Source organism: Poromitra crassiceps, assembly GCF_964638095.1.
Source record: "Poromitra crassiceps genome assembly, chromosome: 21".
In the NCBI taxonomy this organism is placed as follows: Eukaryota; Metazoa; Chordata; class Actinopteri; order Beryciformes; family Melamphaidae; genus Poromitra; species Poromitra crassiceps.
The window spans coordinates 1,487,364-1,505,584 of record NC_139638.1 but is presented as its reverse complement, the minus strand read 5'-3'; the positions used below and the strand labels follow the sequence as shown (position 1 = coordinate 1,505,584).

At 44.8% G+C, this 18,221-nt stretch overlaps 1 protein-coding gene across 1 annotated transcript in view; it reads left to right on the top strand.

The window, feature by feature from the left end:
• Positions 1–7,185, top strand: part of LOC310795687 (putative E3 ubiquitin-protein ligase HERC6) — a gene marked incomplete at both ends in the record, with an annotated part of 100,829 nt that extends 93,644 nt beyond the window's left edge. Inside the window, 4 exon segments of the mRNA XM_083657756.1 lie at positions 240–360; positions 1,493–1,706; positions 3,242–3,351; positions 7,099–7,185. Of these exon segments, the coding sequence (XP_083513882.1) occupies positions 240–360; positions 1,493–1,706; positions 3,242–3,351; positions 7,099–7,185 (532 nt within the window).
• Between the last annotated feature and the right edge of the window lie 11,036 nt (positions 7,186–18,221).

Genomic DNA, 18,221 nt, shown 5'->3' with positions numbered 1-18,221 from the left:
CAAGCTCTGTAACGCAACATCACCGGAGCGCCTTGACGGAATCTCTTCCAATTTGCCTCAAATGGTGATTTGGACTCCAGAATGAACTCATGGCGGAGGCATAAGTCCGCGTTGCGGTCGTTCTAGTTTATTTTTGACTTTTGGTCCGAATGAAACCTATTGGGTTGTACAGTGTGCCCAACCCGGAAGAGGGCATGACTTTGGCTCTCTATAAGTATTCACATTTCCTGTGTTTGTAGGCCGGAGGATGAGGAAGTGTTTGAGGAGATCCCACGGCTGCGTCTGGAGAGATGCTGTCTGCTCCAGAAGATCAAAGGCCTGGAGCAGCAGCAGCAAAGCGCCCTCTCTCCCTTGGAGGAGGTACTGCACCACAGGCAGCGTCAAACTCCCCTTTTCATTGCTCTCTCTGCAAATATTCCATTGTTCCATTTGAACCCTGCTATACATGATATGTCCCACTTGATAGCTGTGTGTGCTCTGCAGCCACCCACCCACTCTGTCACCCATTTTTGCAACCATATAAACGAGTGAGTTTATCAGCCAGTACAGTCAACGGTGAAATGAGTTATAGAGACCAAAACCATTTTTGGAACCCGGCTGTAAACATGTTGATTTGAATAGGGGAGAATGGGGAATGACTCCCTTTAGCAGCTGCCTCAAGCTACAGTTCAAGGAACTGCAGTTTTTGGTACTTCCATGTTGGTTACATGCTGCCACTCCGACGTGCTGCCACTCCGACGTTCTGCCACTCCGAAATATCGGCACTCAGAAAGGGGGTCTATATTCCCCGTTTTTCACTAACCTCTCCCAGCCACCACGCCAAACCTAACCTCCCCCCATGCCTAAACCTAACCTCCCCCAGACCCTAACCCAAAACCTAACCTCTCCCACCCCCACGCCTAAACCTAAGGTCGGCATTGCGGCTTCTAAGGTGAACGACCGCCAGTCCGAATAATGGAAGTTAACGTTCGGAGTGGCAGCATGTCGGAAAGGCAGAGGAACCCCTTCCATGTTGGCCTCATTTTTCAGAACCGAAGGTCGGGCTTGGCATAAACACAATCACTATCTCTCTAATCCAGGGATGGCCAAACTACGGCCCCCGGGCCAACTGCGGCCCTTTGCCCGGTTTTAAGTGGCCCGCCGTGAATTCTAAAAACAGAATGGAATATGGCCCGCCGCCCATGTAGCCTACATTCTACCGTTTCAACAACATCGCTGCAGTTTCAACAGTAGATGTCACTGCAGCTTTAAACACCTAGCCTACAGAGGGGAGGGGTGGGGAGGGACGAGGGAGGGGGGACAATTACAAAGCAGCAAGTTCACGTTGGCGTCTTCACGTTGCGTAAACATGGCTGAACCAAAAGTAAAAAGAAGGAAGATGGCAAACGAGTGCAGACAATTTCAGACACGGTGGGAAAATGAATACTTTTTCACTGAAGTCAAGGGGAAATGTGTTTGTTTGATTTGCAAGGAATCTGTTGCGGTGATGAAGGATTATAATGTGCGAAGACACCATGAAACGAAGCACCAGTCCTACACCTCGTACACAGGCACGGAGCGGGAGCAGAAAGTGAAACAGCTGGCAGCCAGTCTATTAGCTCAACAACAGCAGTTTTTGCGTGCCAACAAAGTACAAGAAAATGCCACAGCGGCTAGCTACGAGGTAGCTCAGCTAATCGCCAGGCATGGAAAACCCTTCTCGGATGGTGAGTTTATTATGGAGTGCCTCGCTAAAGTAGCCGGGATCATTTGCCCAGAGAAAACGCAAGAATTAAACAACGTCAGGATGTCCAGAAAGACAATTGCCCGCCGAGTTGAATAAAGAACAAGTATCAGACAAAGCGAGTGCATGTGAGTTTTACTCAATTGCGTGTGACACAGACGCAACGGACACAGCCCAGCTGTTAATTTTTTTGCGGGGAGTTGTATCACAGAGGAGCTGCTTGAGCTTTGCAGTCTAAGGGTAAAGACATTTTTGAAGCTGTATCCGCTGCAATTGACAACATAAAACTGCCCTGGGACAAGCTGTGTGGCGTTACAACGGATGGCGCTCCAGCAATGACAGGCGAGCGGAATGGAATGGCTTCTATGCTGTGCAGGAAGGTTAATGACAGTGGAGGTGAGGCTGTTAAAATGCACTGTATTATCCACCAAGAGGCACTTTGTGCCAAGGCAGTCCAGCTTGGTGATGTGATGAATATTGTGGTGAAAACTGTCAACCTAATTTGAGCACGAGCACTCAATCACAGACAATTCCAGGCCTTCCTGTCTGATGTTGATGCTGAATACGGAGATGTCATTTACCACTCTGATGTGCGCTGGCTCAGTCGTGGCTCACGTGCTTCAGCGTTTTTTTTCCCTGAGATGTGAAATTGACCAGTTTTTGAAAGAGAAAGACTGACCTCTTCATGAACTGAGTGACCCTTTATGGTTGGCAGACCTGGCTTTTTTAGTTGATCTGACAAGCCAGCTAAACACACTGAACAAGAGCATGCAAGGCAAAGATCAGCTTGTGTCTCAACTGTATGCAGACCTGAAAGCCTTCTGTGTGAAGCTCCGTTTATTTACATTTACATTTACATTACGTCATTTGGCAGACGCTTTTATCCAAAGCGACTTACAATAACACATTTTTTGTCAGCAATAGAGCAATCAACTATGGAGCACAGTCTATGACAACTACAACTTCTGAAGGAACAGTGGTACAAGTTTAGGTTAGTGGTACAAGGTTGGTTAGTTTTTTTTTTTTTTTTTTTTTTTTTTTAAGAAAGAGAGAGAACATAGTTAGATCAAGAAGGGCCCAGATGGAGCCTGAAAAGGTGTGTCTTTAGTCTTTTCCGAAAGATCGGCAGTGATTCAGCTGTCCTGACAGAAGGTGGAAGCTCGTTCCACCATTGAGGTGCCAGGGACGAGAAGAGTCGAGATCGGGATGAGCGACTTTTGAGCCCCCGTAGCGAAGGAGGGGCGAGGCGACCTGCACTGGTGGAGGAGCGAAGGGAGCGGTGAGAGGTTTGGAACCTGACCATGGATTGCAGGTACCGGGGAGCTGACTGGTGTACTGCCCTGTAGGCCAGTACCAGTGTCTTGAATTTGATGCGGGCCGAGATGGGAAGCCAGACACAACTACGCAGCTTCAATTTGGCACACTTCCCAACACTGAGGGAACTTAAAGCTGCTTTCCCAAATGCCAACCTTTCTACAAAAAAGAAATATGTGTCTGTGATCACATCTCTTCTGACAGAATTCAATCGCCGCTTCCAAGACTTTGCTGCCATTGAGAAAGGCATCAAGCTCTTCACTAACCCCTTCTCGACTGATGTGACAGAGGTTGATGAGAGCATGCAACTGGAGGTTATTGATATCCAATGTGATGATTCCCTGAAGAGTCGACATCAGCTTCTCCCCCTACCGGAGTTCTATCGGAGTTTGAAAAAGGCCAGGTTTCCTCTGATGAGACGTCATGCAGCAAGAATGATGAGTCTGTTCGGCTCCACATACATATGTGAGCAAACGCTTTCTCTGATGACTCTGAACAAAAGCAGACTGAGAACCAACTTGACTGACAGCCATCTCTGCGACATTCTTCGTATCTCAACAACAAGACTTACTCCTGACATGCCAGCTATTCTTCAGTCCTAGGCACAACTACACTGCTCCCACTGAGTGACCTGCTGTTCCCATCATCGGTGAGTTAAAAATATGACACCATTAGTATTTGTTGTGTTGACAACCCCATTTTTTTATAAAGATAATCAATCCAATTTAATGAATATCTCACAAACAGTAGCTTATTTGTTGTGCAAGGCCAGCTCATTTATTTTATTGTAGGCTACATGCTTATCCTGACCTGTATAATACAGTTGAGTTTACTTACCCCTCCCTTTTTTTCTTTTCCTTTTTTTCTCACTTCAGCATCCTGAAGGACCAGTCTGAAGCTGGCAAGAAAGGCACTTGGGGCTGCTGGAGAGTTGTGGACATGTGGACAATTTTCTATTTCTTTATTACAGCGATGCATAGCCACCTGGTGACATCTTTTAATTCCAAAATAGGGCACTTAATTGAGTGGTTTTGTTTGTCTGCCCTAGTTATTTTTTTAACCAGCCTTTTATTTGTACTGTCTTTTAACACGTTCACTGCCGTGGACGAGATATCTCGTCAAGCAGAAACCAGCGGTTGACTGCCGTGGACGAGATATCTCGTCAAAAAAAAAAAAAAAAAAATTTGACGGTGGGACGTGGATCTAACCCTTTTACATCTCCTATAAAAATATGGGAGCCACCGAACGTGTACAACCCATTCCACCGACCCACTAAGTGGCGACAGTGCTCTCCAGACTAGAAAAAGCAGAGCCAAAACTGCAGGGGAAAGCGCGAGGAAACCATTCTCATACTGTAGAATGGTTTGGCGAAAACGCTTTCGCGCTGGCGCACAACGGTGGCGCACAACGGTGGGGGGTTCCAAAAATAGACTGGGTGCAACACACTTTGAAACACGCAGCATAAATAAGCCCAGAATCGCAAAAGCTTCATCAAATCTCTCAACCGAAACCCCAAGAAACGAGCGAGCCCATCCAGACTCGCCCGACGAGGGGCAGCCAGGCAGCACAGACAGCAGAAACTCGCTTGTGACACGCCCGCTGCAGCCACGGAGGGAGGAGGAGAACACACACGGAGGGAGGAGTTTGAAGGAGAGGGGGGTTTCCTGCTGTTATGGAGGAAATTACTGTTCAAAACTATTGTTTAGATGTCTGACGTCTTACTGATGCCAAAAATAAATGGTTAAAGTGACTGTTCTATCGAATTTCACAAAAAGGCATTTATCTCAGCTTAAATTTTCAGACGCTGAAACCATGCTGTATTCAACTGCTAATGCCTACATAACTACTAACTCTACAAACTAACTCTTTTAGACAGAGAAAGCACACATTCTATTAGTTCTTTTGAGATATTTTGTGTTCACAAAATCCTAACAGAAAATAATCCTCGGCTCTTGAAAGATGAGCCAGAATCCTCAAAAAAAAACCTTGGCAGAAGCTACCTACAGTAAAAAAAAAAACTGTTGGCAGTGAATGTGTTAAGAGAGAAAAAAATACTGAATATTGGTGAAGTGATCTCTGTCTTAACTTCTTGGCACAGAGACCAATAACCAAAAAGAAAAATGGCTAAGATACACAAATACCTACTGTAATAGGCAAGCACATCAATAAACTATAATGTCAACAGTAAACTGTTCAGTAGTCTCTTATAGTTATTTTAATGGAAAATTATTAGTCTTAGATTATTAGATTTTTCTGGTTTAAAAACACACTTCTTGCAGTGTAATTGGTTGAAAACTGCCGCGCGTATTGTTTGGCCCCTGACTGCTTATATTTTTCTGTATGTGGCCCACAATCAAAAAGGTTTGCCCACCCCTGCTCTAATCCCTTATCTCTCTCTCAGCTACACACCACACACACAGAACCGTATCTCTCTCTCTCAGCTACACACCACACACACAGAACCTTATCTCTCTCTCAGCTACACACCACACACACAGAACCTTATCTCTCTCTCAGCTACACACCACACACACAGAACCTTATCTCTCTCAGCTACACACCACACACACAGAACTTTATCTCTTTCAGCTACACACCACACACAGAACCTTATCTCTCTCTCAGCTACACACCACACACACACAACCTTATCTCTCTCAACTACACACCACACACACAGAACCTTCTCTCTCTCTCAGCTACACACCACACACACAGAACCTTATCTCTCTCTCAGCTACACACCACACACACAGAACCTTATCTCTCTCTCAGCTACACACCACACACACAGAACCTTATCTCTCTCTCAGCTACAGACCACACACACAGAACCTTATCTCTCTCTCAGCTACACACCACACACACATAACCTTATCTCTCTCTCAGCTACACACCACACACACAGAACCTTATCTCTCTCTCAGCTACACACCACACACACAGAACCTTATCTCTCTCTCAGCTACAGACCACACACACAGAACCTTATCTCTCTCTCAGCTACACACCACACACATATAACCTTATCTCTCTCTCAGCTACACACCACACACACAGAACCTTATCTCTCTCTCAGCTACACACCACACACAGAACCTTATCTCTCTCTCAGCTACACACCACACACACAGAACCTTCTCTCTCTCTCAGCTACACACCACACACACAGAACCTTATCTCTCTCTCAGCTACAGACCACACACACAGAACCTTATCTCTCTCTCAGCTACACACCACACACATATAACCTTATCTCTCTCTCAGCTACACACCACACACACAGAACCTTATCTCTCTCTCAGCTACACACCACACACAGAACCTTATCTCTCTCTCAGCTACACACCACACACACAGAACATTATCTCTCTCTCAGCTACACACCACACACACAGAACCTTATCTCTCTCTCAGCTACACACCACACACATAACCTTATCTCTCTCTCAGCTACACACCACACACACAGAACCTTCTCTCTCTCTCAGCTACACACCACACACACAGAACCTTCTCTCTCTCTCAGCTACACACCACACACACAGAACCCCCCCCCCCCCCCCCCCCCAAAGAAGAAGAAGCTGTATTATAGACGTTCTTCACTAACTGGGTCATGCTGTTTGGAGGTAGACAGAGCTTTTTCACACTGGCATAAAATCCAGCTGTGCTGTGCTGCCCTGTGTTGTGTTGTGTTGTGCTGCCCTGTGTTGTGCTGTGCTGCCCTGTGTTGTGTTGTGTTGTGTTGTGCTGCCCTGTGTTGTGCTGTGCTGCCCTGTGCTTCACACAAGACGCCTTCTCTTTTCCTCTCAGCGCCTACTCTCGCGCCTTGAACCCGCCCACAACTCCCGTTGACTTCATGCCTGGCTTCACGCCTTGAAAATCGGCGTGAATCCTGAACGTTGGATGAAATGTAAATGAAATGAATTAATGAAATTAAATGAAATAATGAAATGTAAATTAAACTTGTGGGTTCAGCATAGGTAGATCTTAGGTTGAGCGTTGCTTCGGCGTACTGTGCGAAAGCACTGCTCTTCTTGTCTCCTCTGTGTGGTGTTTAGATGCTGGAGATGTTTGAGAAGGATGACACTGACATGCAGAAGCTCCAGCACAGACCTTGTCCCTACAGCTCAGTACCAGATGCTTAGGAGACACTGACATGCAGAAGCTCCAGCACAGACCTTGTCCCTACAGCTCAGTACCAGATGAAGGATGACACTGACATGCAGAAGCTCCAGCACAGACCTTGTCCCTACAGCTCAGTACCAGATGCTTAGGAGACACTGACATGCAGAAGCTCCAGCACAGACCTGGTCCCTACAGCTCAGTACCAGATGAAGGATGACACTGACATGCAGAAGCTCCAGCACAGACCTTGTCCCTACAGCTCAGTACCAGATGCTTAGGAGACACTGACATGCAGAAGCTCCAGCACAGACCTGGTCCCTACAGCTCAGTACCAGATGAAGGATGACACTGACATGCAGAAGCTCCAGCACAGACCTTGTCCCTACAGCTCAGTACCAGATGCTTAGGAGACACTGACATGCAGAAGCTCCAGCACAGACCTGGTCCCTACAGCTCAGTACCAGATGAAGGATGACACTGACATGCAGAAGCTCCAGCACAGACCTTGTCCCTACAGCTCAGTACCAGATGCTTAGGAGACACTGACATGCAGAAGCTCCAGCACAGACCTGGTCCCTACAGCTCAGTACCAGATAAAGGATGACACTGACATGCAGAAGCTCCAGCACAGACCTTGTCCCTACAGCTCAGTACCAGATGCTTAGGAGACACTGACATGCAGAAGCTCCAGCACAGACCTGGTCCCTACAGCTCAGTACCAGATGAAGGATGACACTGACATGCAGAAGCTCCAGCACAGACCTTGTCCCTACAGCTCAGTACCAGATGCTTAGGAGAAGCTCCAGCACAGACCTTGTCCCTACAGCTCAGTACCAGATGCTTAGGAGCAGAAGCTCCAGGACAGACCGTGTCCCTACAGCTCAGTACCAGATGCTTAGGAGGGACTTTGAAGCACTTCAGCTACTCTCAGGCTCAGGCTTCAGAGGCCTCCAGCATGGCAGAGGAGTGGTAAGATCTCTATATATTTGTCATGTATTTGTTGACATTTTGGTCAACATTAAAGTCCACACAAAAAGAAAAGCACAAATGAAAATATCCTACAATAATCCAAATAAACATCCCAACCCTGACAAAAAAGAAAAATAGTGTCACATCAGCAGCACACAAACACAGTTACAAACGCACACTGCATTTACATCGACTTAGAGACAGGAGAAACGTCTTCACATCATCACAACTTCTTCCGAGTGACATCAGTGATGGCACCCACAGAACCGCAATCTCATCTTCGACGTCACCAGTGACATCGCATCACGTGAGCAATTGAGGCATGATGATGTCATGGATTTGAATCTGACTGTTGCATCTCTGTTACATTATTTCTTCTCTTTCTAACATCTTCCCTGTTTCTCTCCACTCTCAACTGATAAAACAACAATGTGTATGTGTGTGTATTATAAGAGGTTGTGCTTATGCACTTTAATTGTTGATGTATTGTACATTTTGATGATGATGCTTTCTTCATTGTCACTTACATTGTTAGGCAGACTACCGATATACATGTACGGTAGGTGGCTATTTTTCTCTCCAGGGTGAAATAATTGACTAACCTAGTAGAATTACCGGTAACGCTTTAGAATACAGCCCGCAAATAAGCATGTAGTTAGAGTATAACAACGGGGTTTAGGGCTGTAGTTATAGTCTAACTACGGGGTTTAAGGAGTGAATTATAAGATCTGTACTTATAGTCTAACTACGGGGTTTAAGGAGTGTAGTTATGGTATAACAACGGGGTTTAGGGAGTCTAGTTAGAGTATAACAACGGGGTTTAAGGAGTGAAAAAATACTTTAACTAGAGGGTAACAATCTGTACTTATAGTCTAACTACGGGGTCGCGGGCTGTATTATGAAGCAGGGGACAAATGTTTGTACTTATAGGCTAATTACGGGGTACCACACTATACTTACAGGGTAACTACGGGGTTTAAGGAGTGTAGTTAGAGTATAACAACGGGTTTAAGGAGTGTAGTTACAGTATAACAACATACTACACTCCTTAAACCCCATTGTTATACTCTAACTACACTCCTTAAACCCTGTTGTTATACTCTAACTACACTCCTTAAACCCCGTAGTTACCCTGTAAGTACAGTGTGGTACCCCGTAATTAGCCTATAAGTACAAACATTTGTCCCCTGCTTCATAATACAGCCCGCGACCCCGTAGTTAGACTATAAGTACAGATCTTGTTACCCTCTAGTTAAAGTATTTTTTCACTCCTTAAACCCCGTTGTTATACTCTAACTACACTCCTTAAACCCCGTTGTTATACTCTAACTACACTCCTTAAACCCCATTGTTAGACTATAACTACACTCCTTAAACCCCGTTGTTATACTCTAACTAGACTCCTTAAACCCCGTTGTTATACTCTAACTAGACTCCTTAAACCCCGTTGTTATACTCTAACTACACTCCTTAAACCCCATTGTTATACTCTAACTAGACTCCTTAAACCTCGTTGTTATACTCTAACTACACTCCTTAAACCCCGTTGTTATACTCTAACTACACTCCTTAAACCCCGTTGTTATACTCTAACTAGACTCCTTAAACCCCGTTGTTATACTCTAACTAGACTCCTTAAACCCCGTTGTTATACTCTAACTAGACTCCTTAAACCCCGTTGTTATACTCTAACTAGACTCCTTAAACCTCGTTGTTATACTCTAACTACACTCCTTAAACCCCGTTGTTATACTCTAACTACACTCCTTAAACCCCGTTGTTATACTCTAACTAGACTCCTTAAACCCCGTTGTTATACTCTAACTAGACTCCTTAAACCCCGTTGTTATACTCTAACTACACTCCTTAAACCCCGTTGTTATACTCTAACTACACTCCTTAAACCCCGTTGTTATACTCTAACTACACTCCTTAAACCCCATTGTTAGACTATAACTACACTCCTTAAACCCCGTTGTTATACTCTAACTAGACTCCTTAAACCCCGTTGTTATACTCTAACTAGACTCCTTAAACCCTGTTGTTATACTCTAACTACACTCCTTAAACCCCGTTGTTATACTCTAACTACACTCCTTAAACCCCATTGTTAGACTATAACTACACTCCTTAAACCCTGTTGTTATACTCTAACTAGACTCCTTAAACCCCGTTGTTATACTCTAACTAGACTCCTTAAACCCCGTTGTTATACTCTAACTAGACTCCTTAAACCCCGTTGTTATACTCTAACTACACTCCTTAAACCCCGTTGTTATACTCTAACTACACTCCTTAAACCCCGTTGTTATACTCTAACTACACTCATTAAACCCCGTAGTTACCCTGTAAGTATAGTGTGGTACCCCGTAATTAGCCTATAAGTACAAACATTTGTCCCCTGCTTCATAATACAGCCCGCGACCCCGTAGTTAGACTATAAGTACAGATCTTGTTACCCTCTAGTTAAAGTATTTTTTCACTCCTTAAACCCCGTTGTTATACTCTAACTACACTCCTTAAACCTGTTGTTATACTCTAACTACACTCCTTAAACCCTGTTGTTAGACTATAACTACACTCCTTAAACCCCGTTGTTATACCATAACTACACTCCTTAAACCCCGTTGTTATACTATAACTACACTCCTTAAACCCCGTAGTTAGACTATAAGTACAGATCTTATAATTCACTCCTTAAACCCCGTAGTTAGACTATAACTACAGCCCTAAACCCCGTTGTTATACTCTAACTACATGCTTATTTGCGGGCTGTATTCTAAAGCGTTACCGAATTACCCACTATTTTGTGAACAAGCTGATGCGCCTGAGATTATTCTGTCCCTCTACTTGCATGGAGGACGCTAACCCAAAAGAGAATACCTCTTACCTTGTAGGATTATGGACCCTTCTCCAAAATGTTTGAAGAGGAAAAGAAACTCCTGGAGAGTTTTGATGAGTTTTATTTAAGTTTCAAAATACCACAACAGGGAATACATGGCTATCACATGGTGACTTCAGTGCACACAAAATATTGTTGAAAAGTTTGTTTCAGTGCTCACATGTTTAATTCAAAAAGGACAGCACTCCAAGTTTAAAGATTTATTCCCACACAATGGACGTTTCGAGCCAACGCCCTTCAGAGGGAGTCAGTAAAGTCAATGCAGGTACATTATAACTGAAACAACAAAATTCATAAAAAACACAAAAACATTAATAGAAAACAAACAAACGACATCTCCTCATTAAGCCCCTTGGGGATGAGGGTATCAAGGGAGTGGATCCAGTAGGTCTCTCTTTGAAGGAGGATCTTGTCTCTATTCCCTCCTCGCCATGGCATATTTACTGTTTCAATGCCCATGTAATGAAGATCATTCAAACTATTACAATGTCTCACAACTGATGATTTCTCATCATGATTGCGTAGAGAACATTTGTGTTCCCAGATTCTGGTTTTTAACTTGTGTTTTGTTTTGCCTACATAGTATAAATTACATGGGCATTTCAACAGGTAAACAACATATCTAGTGTTACATGTGATCCTGCTTCTGACCTTAATGTTCACACCAGAACTTGGATGCGTGAAATGATTACCTTTGAGCATAGCCAAGTCAAGTCAAGTCAGATTCATTTGTATAGCCCTAATACACAAGCATGTCCCAGAGGGCTTCACAGAAAATATGTCTAGCTAATCCTAGCTGACACAACAGTAACAAATTACAGTAGTAATGATAACACATTAAACAATTGATGAGGAAATATAGAAAATATAGAAATATAGGAGAGAGCGGAGGAGAGAGCAGGAGAAGGGAGGGAGAGCAGGGGGAGTGTGAGAGAGGAGAGAGTAGGAAAGTGATGAGGTGGGGAGGGAATGGGAAATGCTGGGCATAACAGGTGTTAGCATAACAATGTATACAATTACTTTTGGGTTGACGTTTGTTGTGTTATTGAACTGGCTGCATCTGCCACATCTGTAGCTGCCCTTTAATTCAGGTCAAAAGCATGGCATAAAACAGCAAAGCGTTGTTGTGTTTGGGCCTTCTGTTTACATGGCAACGGCTTTATTGGGGCCTGAAAATGCAAAAAAGTGAAACCAGGTTCCAGAGCTTTTACCACCGCCGTGTAAAAGTGGCAAAACACAATTCATGTGATGACATGACCCCCCTTTGCCATGGAAGACTCTAATGAAAGACAATATAGGAGCGGGGGGGGGGGGGGGAACAATTAAGCAAAGACACGTAACACTAACAGGTGAAGTGGCCTCCTCCATTCTTTACCACCATCTATCTCCTCCTGCTACTGCACCAAACAAGCTCCGGCTCTAGCTTCAGCTTCCTGTTGGTTTCTATACTTCTCTGCTTCTTCCTGCCTTCTTTCTTGCCTCAGCCTCTCCTCCTCCCTCTGTCTCTCCTCTTCGCTCGCCTTCAGAATCTCTCTCTTCTTCTCTTCAATTGCTGCTTCAGCTTCCACTAACATCTTACTGGTGTAGTGGCCTCCTCCATTCCTTATCACCATCTTATCAATCTTCTGCAGCAGCTCTGTGACCTGAGAGTGATTCCCACACCTATTGTCAACTACATGATATCCACCACAGCACTGCTCCGTTAATTCTTTAAGTACTTTACTGGTACTGATACGTCCTTCAATAGTTTTCCTCTTCAGCAGGCTTCCAAACGTGAACAGCACCATTGTGTACTTGAGTGCCTCGGTACCAAAGTGCTCCTGAATCAGCTTCACTGTCTCCTGCCCTCCTCAGTGAGTCTGGTTGCCAGGGACATGACCACCAGAAACACATGGGGACCAGGAGAAGACAGACAGATACACTTCTTAATCTCCTTCATGACATCATCTTGCGTTTTACATGTGTCAAACAGACCTGGAGTGTCAATGACAGACACCTCTCTCCCCTCCACTGTCTCTGTGTGTTTGTCACAGCCTTTTGTCACAAAGAATTCAGAGTAATCTGATTCAAATGCCTCTTTCCCCAGGATCGTGTTTCCTGCTGCACTCTTCCCAGCTCCAGTCTTTCCCAACAGCACAATCCTCAGAACTTTGCTCTGCTTTTGTCCTGTGGAAGAACAAGTGGTCCTCAGTTAAATATTTCACATTGTTGATATGACATACGGTAGCCTTGAACACCAGTCGATTTGATTTGGATTTGTCATCATTACTTCAACATATGTACAGTACAGCACCTTCCTTCCTTTTATATTTATATAAATGCCCCCAAACCCCCGCCCCTGGGAGGGGGCCCCTGATCTATATCCTGCTTAGGGCCCCCAGATGGCTAGGGCCGGCCCTGAATGTGCATGAATGCAGGCAGAAAGAGGCATTCTCCATTATCAAAATCGAAACTAAAAAATAAAAGGAAGAAAGAAAAAAGGCGGGGGCAATGTTTAACAGTCAATAGACCAAATCACCGTGACGTCACCATGTAAACAAATTTACTTCCGGGTACCACTTGGGGAAGGCGGCAGGTTTAAATGTGCGTGTTGTCAAATAAATGCTGTCAAACCCTCTCGTTTTCGGCCGACTACTTTCAATTTAAATGGTTAAACGGTTGGTAAACATGCTTGTCCGACGTATCTAGCCTTTCTTCTGTGTTTGTTTTATGTAGTGTTAGCTACCTAATAACGTTTGTTTGTCTGTCAAACTCGCTGTTTTTTTGCAGACTCGTTAACGTTACAGACAGAGCTACTGACGCCACGTTAATTTAATTTAGCTTCAAGTCACTAGTTAGTGAAAGTGTTGTTATGAATGATATTAAACAACAACACAACACGGACGAACCATTTTTGTCTTCTTTGTCTGTTTTTGTCTTCAACACGTCAGTTTGTGCCGTCCACCGCCATTATAATGTGTGGACCCAGGGGTAACCGGAAGTAAATGTAAACATCCCGCTGATTTGGTCTATAGGCCTACATTGTTTCTAGCTCAACTCAACTCGAGCTTTTGAACTGGAATCCATTCTTTTTTCAGATCATTAATGAATGAATCAATTAGCTGTACAATTGCTATAGCCTATGTTATTATTATATAGATTGATATATGCAAACAGGCTTTCGCTTTACATAATGTAATGATTCAGAGCGCTACATTTCTCTGCTAAACTCACCGAGATGCGCTGCCTGCGCGTTGCAGTTGATCTCTTTCAGTATCTTCAGAGACACTTTAAGGGCTCCAGGGAGTCCAGGCCCCTCGAAGGTATCGACCAAAACGTCCGCGATGTCGGCGATATCTTTTCCCTCCACCTGGTTGCGTTTGACCCTCGGCCCTTCCTCGTCCTCCACCAGCTCGGTGATGAAGTCCTTCAGCTGTGTCTGCTTCAGGTCCGCCAGCATCCCCCGTAAAGCTTTCCTAATATTGGGGGCCATTTCTAATCAATCTCTCATCAGAAATAGGCCGAAATTGCCGTCCTGTATTATGCAACACTTTTACCGTATTCTCTAGCTGCCACCTACCTAACCGTGAAAGAAGTGAAACGCGCACAGCAGCATCTGTTTAGCCTATGTTATGGGCGGATCCAGACGGGTGGAAACTTCTTGAAATGGAAATAAGGAACCAGGGGCAGTCCCGGGTGGGGGGGGGGGGGGGGGGGGGTTTCGGTATCAGTAGGGGCTCCAGACAATTGTGGCTGGGGGAGCTAAGGGGGGGGCTTAATTATTTACAGCGGGGGCTAACTTTTTCGACATAAATAGACAGTGGTTCTCAAGGTTCAAGGTTCAAGGTTCAAGGTTCACCACTGGTGGTACGCGGGGGGGCCTCCCTCTCATGGTAATTTCTCAGGTAGGCTACTTGTGTAAAAATAATAATTTCTTATTTTCTTTCTAATAATTTCCATTGAGAGCCAAATCCCCAACCCAACATTATGCATGTATCTGCTTCATGTATGTATCTGCTGACCCCAGACCAACAGGGGCAGCCGTTGTTTCCCACCCAGGAACATCAGACCACTCGCCTCCCCCCCGGTGTCCTTCTGGCTGACCAGACTGGTTGGACTACCTGTCTACCTGAGAACAATGGCTCCCTGCTGCTCCATTATGCTCCTGCAGCAACATGTCTGTCTCTCCTGCACTGTATGCACTAACCGCCTCTGTTTGTTTGTTTGTTTATTTAGATCCCCATTAGCTACTGTAAAGAAACAGTAGCTCTTCCTGGGGTCCACATTAATATTTTACAATACTTCAATTATGAAAATACATTATATTCACATACAAACATTATTTACAAATATACATATCTGTATCATTCATACTCATACATGCTACTACAACCACTAGACACACAAGGCAAAAACCAACAAAACACATAACAACGAACACTAGCTCAAAACTTATCTAATACATACAATTGCTCTATATAATAATTGAAAATGTAATTAATTGAATAAGTGAGCAAAGAACTGTGACTTGCAAACATGGACATTGCTTTTAGTGATGGCTTCTACCAACTCAGATCTCTTTACATGGTAATGGTAAGTAATGGAGTCACTGCGTTTGGCTAGAGCTGTTGGTCAGTCCTTGGCTCTATTGCTGCTATCTGTCAGACACAGTTAGCCACCTAATCATGGTGGCTTGAGGGACAGTTTCTTCCCGCAGGCCACGAGACTCCTTAACATACACAGTTGTAGTAGCTGTACTGTACCGCACTGTAGATTCTACCATTATGTATGTCTAATGTTTAATTGTATGTTTAATTAGGTATATGCTATTTGCACCTGTACGTCAAATACGTCGAATTTAAAATGTTTAAGTACGTCCAAAGTATGCACATGACATGTGCACCTATGTGCAGTGAATATGCCACTGTCTCTGACTTGTCTTATCACTCTACTGCCTTATTGCTTGTTGTGTCTCTTGTTGTTTTTGCACTCATATGCCCTGTTATATTTGTTACTATGTTGTAAACGGAGTTCACAGCACAATAATTTCACACGTGATACTTGTACTACGGAGTGACAATAAAAATCTTGAATCTTGAATCTTGAATCTAATCCTCCTCTCCACACTCACTGAGCTTGGTATCTCAGGATCTGCCCTCTGCTGGTTGAGGTCCTACCTCTTCTCATATCACTTTTATGCTGAAGACATCCAGCTCTCCCTATCATTCCTGCCTGCATGAGCCCACGGTCTCAGCGTGGATCTCATCATGCCTTGCAGATATCTCTGCCTGGATGAAAGAACACAACCTTTCTAAGACTGAGCTCCTTGTCATGCCAGCCAGTCCCTCTAAAACAGCAGATCAATATCAAGCTGGAATCAACCCAACTCGTGCCCACAAAGTCTGCTCGAAACCTGGGTGTCATGACTGATGAGCAACTATCCCTCAAGGTCCACGTTGTCTCAATCACTCGGTCGTGTTGATTTACCCTGAACAACATGAGGAAAATTAGACCCTACCTGTCTGAGCACCTACCTGTCTGAGCACCTACCTGTCTGAGCACGCAGCACAACTCCTGGTTCAGGCTTTTGTGTTCTCATGCATTGGCTATACTGCAATACTCCCTGCATGAACCTTCAAACCTCTGCAGATGATCCAGAACGCGGCGGCACGTCTGATCTTCAACCAGAACCAGCCCAAAAGAACATGTGATGTCACACCGCTGCACATTTCCCTCCACTGCCTCCTTGTGGCTGCCCGCATCAAATTCAAAGACTTGACACTCGCTTATAAAACTGCAACAAAAACAGTGCCTGCCTACCTGAACTCCCTCATTCAGGTCTACACCCCCTCCTGCCTACCTGAACTCCCTCATTCAGGTCTACACCCCCTCCTGCCTACCTGAACTCCCTCATTCAGGTCTACAGGGCTATTGTTTTTGGGTCTCCACCTGACACACACAGCACCTCTGTTACTATCCATAACAAACAGATCAAGCAGGTATGCTCCTTCACATACCTAGGAGTAACAATATACCACCTGCTGTCATGGAAAGACCACGTAGAGTCCCTGTGTAAGAAAACGAAGCAAAGACTATACTTTCTTCGCCGATTAAGATCTTTTGGTGCTAGTAAACAGATTCTTCTATTATTTTTTTACCTCAGTGATTATGAGTGTTTTACAGTACTGCAGTACCACCTGGTATGGATGCCTGTCTGTTACCTTAAAATCACAACTACTTAGACAGTTGAATATTTGTTCAAAAATTGTAGGTAAACCACTGCATAGTCTATATGAGTCTACATACATCAACAGTGTATTGAGGTTAGCTAGAAATATTGCCTCAAACACTAATCATGTGCTACATGAAGAATATGAACTCCTGCCCTCTGGCAGGAGATACTTAATTCCAACCTTCAAGAACGTCAGAGTAAGAGAGTCCTTTATACATCAGTCGATCCTGAGGCTTAATCAAGAACATGGCCGAGGGTCAGTGGAGCAGTGACCAGTGCTCTCTGTGTGCTGTATGTGTGTATGTATCTTTGTATTTTTGGTTTTGTTCTCTTTGTCATGTGTTTGTGCATGGGACTGCCGCTGTCTTGCAAGACAAATTTCAGTGTGAACTGACAATAAAGTATATCGTATCGTACACCCCCTCCTGCCTACCTGAACTCCCTCATTCAGGTCTACACCCCCTCCTGCCTACCTGAACTCCCTCATTCAGGTCTACACCCCCTCCTGCCTACCTGAACTCCCTCATTCAGGTCTACACCCCCTCCTACCTACCTGAACTCCCTCATTCAGGTCTACACCCGCTCCTGCCTACCTGAACTCCCTCATTCAGGTCTACACCCCCTCCTGCCTACCTGAACTCCCTCATTCAGGTCTACACCCCCTCCTGCCTACTTGAACTCCCTCATTCAGGTCACCCCCTCCTGCCTACCTGAACTCCCTCATTCAGGTCTACACGCCCTCCTGCCTACCTGAACTCCCTCATTCAGGTCTACACCCCCTCCTGCCTACCTGAACTCCCTCATTAAGGTCTACACCCCCTCCTGCCTACCTGAACTCCCTCATTCAGGTCTACACCCCCTCCTGCCTACCTGAACTCCCTCATTCAGGTCTACACCCCCTCCTGCCTACCTGAACTCCCTCATTAAGGTCTACACCCCCTCCTGCCTACCTGAACTCCCTCATTCAGGTCTAC